This window comes from Arachis ipaensis, chromosome B06 (assembly GCF_000816755.2).
Source record: "Arachis ipaensis cultivar K30076 chromosome B06, Araip1.1, whole genome shotgun sequence".
Lineage (NCBI taxonomy): Eukaryota > Viridiplantae > Streptophyta > Magnoliopsida > Fabales > Fabaceae > Arachis > Arachis ipaensis.
The window spans coordinates 124,167,458-124,172,019 of NC_029790.2; the positions used below are offsets into that span (position 1 = coordinate 124,167,458).

Consider the following 4,562-nt stretch of genomic DNA (forward strand, 5'->3'; position numbering starts at 1 on the left):
TCATTCGCATAAACATAAGGCTTAATCTGTTAGAACATTCCCATGTCTTAAGTGCATACTTTTCATCCTCATCATTGTCATCAGTGACAATGGGTTTCTCTTCTAAAAGTGACAAGTTAAGATCCAAAAGACCTAAATGGAACTTCACTTGTTCACTCCATTCAGAGAAGTTTAAACCATTAAACATGGTAACAGATGAAGCTTGCGAATGAATTGAAATACTTGTCATTTAATCATACAATACTCATATTAAGGCTTGGTTTGGTAAAGCTTTTTGGAGAGGTGCTTGTGCTTTTAAAAAGCACAAGCACCTCATTTTGCGTTTGGTAAATTAAAAAGCTCAAGTGCTTGTGCTTGCAGCTTTTAAAAGTTAGAGGTGCTTTTGAAAACACCTAACAAGGAGTTTTTCAAAGTTGACTTGTGCTTTTTAAAATTTAAAAGTATAATATAACCTCATATGTTAACTAATTTTCAATTTTAATGCTTGCATTTATGTCTATTATATTATTTTTAAATTTTAAAAGTTATTTTACCAAACGCAATTGTTGTTACTTGTGTTTATTGAAAGCTATTTTTAATTTGATTTACCAAACATAAATGCTACAATTTTTATAAAGCCATCTTTTAAAAGTTAGCTTTTATAAGATACTTTTGAAAAGTAAAAGTTTTACCAAACTAAACTTAAGTTTAATTTTATCATCTACTCAGATTACAGAACATAACAAGCATATTACAGTTTACCTTTGGGTAAAATTCTATTATATACTAACACATTAACATACAAATAAATGCCATATTTATCATACTTGAAGATTAAAATTCTCTGCCAAATACATATACCATCTTTGGACAATACATATATCTGACCCAAGAATAATAATTTTTTTCGTTCAAGTCTATTAATAACAGAAGAGATTTCCTTTGGGTAAATCTAATTCTAAAATTAATTAACACATTATTAAATATACTGGCATTTTACGTTATAACTTTGTCACTTTGGTGTACACAACAATAAATAATCTAAATAAATTTAATACTATAAATAAAACATTTATAGACTTTTCATAAAATTAGAGTACATTACTTACTCAAAATAATTTCATAATTGTCATCAATACTAAACTTAAACTCAAGATTAAATTCATACATGAGTATAATTTATGATCAAATTAAAATATTCAGAAGAAAATATATAGAACATATACAACCACAAATATGCAGTTCTGATGGCATGAAATTTAAAACCCACTTAATTAAAATCCAATTATAAATAATTAATCAGAAACATGAAACACCGTGGATATCATAATTAGATCAGAGAAAATCACATACTTTCAAAACACATGCTCTGATGCCACATGTAAACTTATTTTAGCGGAAGTATCAATTAGGATCTTAAAAGTTGTGATTTTCATACCTGGATTGGTTGGCATAACAAGTCCTAATTATGGTAGAGTTGAACTTTAAGATTAATTTTGCAGAGTTTTGGTTACAGTAGAATTGATCTTTAACACTAGTTTCTCTTCCTTTCCTTTCCTTCTTCAGACATTCATGTTTTACGGTATTTTCAGTGAGTGGAAATTGTAAAATGTCGTGTGTATTGAGGTAGAGAGAGGACCACCTTTTATGTATTATTATCTTTAAATCTAATGCGTCCATCAAACATTAGAATTAACGGATGAAATTAAATCATTAATAGTTTATAGATAATTACAATTAGGCCACAAAAAAAGTTTAAATTATAATAAACTTCCAACAAATATTTCCAATAAGAATAGTTGATTTATTTGATATATTCAACTATTGTTACACATGATAGTTTTACAACCACGATAATGGAGTTGCGAAAGTATGATTTCAGTCTACATACACAAACGTCATAATGCTCACTCTCTTTATCACACACCTTCAAGAAATGACAACATATATATTTCAATGGGAATCAAACTAAAGAAACCTCTAATTAAAGAAACATGTATACATTATGTTCAAGGGATGGGATGAATGACTACTTTTCCCGTTGCTCTACGAGTTTGCAAATAAGAGAGTGCTTCAACAGTATGAGAAAATGGAAATGGAGTCTTGGGGTCAAGTACTGGCACCACCTTGCCACTCTCCAAGTACGGTCTTAGCTTTTGCAACATTGTTCCATCATCAGGAATGAGTATGAACACCATTGCTGGTGAAACTCCAGGAGGTACTATTGTTACAATTTTGCCACCTTCTTTCATAGCCTTCGATGCCCTTTCACTCTGCCCTGTATTCAGTTATTTTGGTAGTCAAGTATTAACATTATTATTTATTAGTACTCTACAATGCAAGTAAACTATATGCCCAAATGTACCAATGGAGTTAGTTCGAGTGATAAGAGGCTAGAATTTGTTTAAATAGGTCTCGAATTTGAGGCCTAGTATATACAGCTATTTTTACTAAGAGATTCACTCACTACAATTAGGTGCGTGACTCGGGCAACAAAAAAAAGAACTATATACTCAAATGTACTAACGGAGTTAGTCTGAGTGATATCCAGCTATTTTTGCTTAGAGACTCACCCATCACAATTAGGTCCGCATTCCGGGTCGGGTCGAACCCGGATTAATCGTACCAAAGAAACTATATTTCCAAATGTAAAGTCTCACCTACGGCATCATAGACTACATCGAACTTTTCAGGAAGATCTTCAAAGTTCTGTTTTGTATAATCAATTAGCATGTCAACTCCTAACTTCTTCAGCAATTCCAGTTTTCCAGTGCTAGCTGTAGCTGCCACCACGGAAGCACCAAAAACATGTTTCGCAACCTGTCTTTGCCAAATATACGATGGGTAAGTCAAGTCAAATTCTACCATGTCATCAGCTCTATGAGTAAAATTATGTCAATTAAAATTCTCTCGACTTTAATTTTCAACTGAACATACATGGCATGAGAGACAAAAACAGAAACTTTGTAAGCATATTAGTCAATTATTGCGCGGTCATCACCCATCAGCCGCCCCGTAAAATTGTATGTTAACATTTTTGGGGACTAATATAATTATTTTTCTTTTTTAAAGATTTATTTTATATAATTTTTTTGAAGGTTTCATTAGACCCTTGTAAAACACAAGAAGCATTTAGATTTTTGTTGGATTTAATTATTTTATTATTCCAGGTAGTTTTATTATTTTTTTTATTATATATCAAATACAAAGATAAATATTCTAAATTTTTTATAATATAAAAACTCAATTATAAAAGGATTAAGTACGATTTTGGTTCCAACGTAAAGGCCGAAAATCGATTTCGTCTTCGACCTTTTTCTTATTATAAAATGATCCCCAAGATTTTAATTTGTTTTAATCTCGTCTTTTTTTACCAATTTTATTTTTTTAATTACCAAATTACTCTTCATTAAAAAATTATAAAATAAAATAAAAAAAGAAAGAAAGAAAGGCATCAGAGGGACTGAGGCAGAAAGAGAATCAGGGGAGGGGGAGCGAGAAAGAGAGGGGGGAAAGAAAGAGAATCCGGGGGAGAAGGGAGGGAAGACCGCACCGCCGTACCATCGCACCGCCGCACCACCGCCTGTGATCGGAAGGGGAAACAGAGAACAAGAGAGGAGAAAGCTAAGGGAGAAGAGAGAGATCGGAAGGGAGAAAGCTAAGGGGCCACCGCCGCTGCTCCTCACCGTCGCTGCCGCCGCTCTTGCTCCTCGTCGTTCAGTCCTCGCCGCTGGATCTCACCGTGCGCTGCGACCTGTTTCTGCTCCTCCTCCTCGCCCTTGCCGACGTTGTCGCCTAGCCCTCGTCATCGCCTCCTCGCCCTCGTTGTCGTCTCGCCGCACCTCCTCCTCCCCGTCGCACCTCGTCTCGTCGTTTGTTTTGATAATTATATTTATGGATTTTTGGTTCTTGTAATTGAAGATGAAATTGGAGATTTTTTGAGTTCTGGATTCTTATGATGACGACGATGATGATGATAATTTTCTGAGTTTTGGGTTCTTTTTTTTTTAGTTTGAATTTTGGGTTTGCTTTTCTGAGTTTGAGTTCTGGATCCTGAGTTCTGGGTTCTGATGATGATAACGATGATGCTAATGATTTTCTGAGTTGAGTTCTTGTTTTTTTTTTTTAATTTGAGTTCTGGGTTTGTTTTTCTGAGTTTGAGTTCTGGATTATGAGTTTTGGATTCTGATGATGATGACGATGATTTTTTGAGTTCTGGCTGGTGTGATGCAAATGGTGATGGAGTGGCAGTGGGTGGAGGTTGGTGGTGGTGGATTCTGATTCTGAGTTCTTATGATTCCATTATCTATTGTTCTTATGATGATGATGATGATAATGAGGGTGGTAGTGGTGGTGGTAGCGGGGGTGGTGGTGATGGTGGTTTTGGTCTTCGCTTCTGGTTAATTTTGGAGAAGAAGAGGGAAGGATATTTTCGTCCAAAGGACGATTTTAAAACTAAGTAAAACCTTTGGAACCATTTTGTAGCGAAAAAAAAAAAAGGCTGGGGACGAAATAAATTTTCGATCTCTACATTAGGGATCAAAATTGTTGTACTTAACCCATTATAAAAACTTAACTACAGA

The 4,562-nt window shown here is 34.1% G+C and overlaps 1 protein-coding gene across 1 annotated transcript in view; it reads right to left on the bottom strand.

The window, feature by feature from the left end:
- The window catches only part of LOC107648495 (2-methylene-furan-3-one reductase-like), a 6,332-nt gene continuing 3,537 nt past the window's right edge, over positions 1,768–4,562 (bottom strand). Inside the window, exons 3-4 of the mRNA XM_016352338.2 lie at positions 2,640–2,799; positions 1,768–2,257 (exon numbers count right to left, since the gene is read on the bottom strand). Of these exons, the coding sequence (XP_016207824.1) occupies positions 1,989–2,257; positions 2,640–2,799 (429 nt within the window). The 3' untranslated portion in view covers positions 1,768–1,988. The remainder of the gene's footprint in view (positions 2,258–2,639; positions 2,800–4,562) is intronic.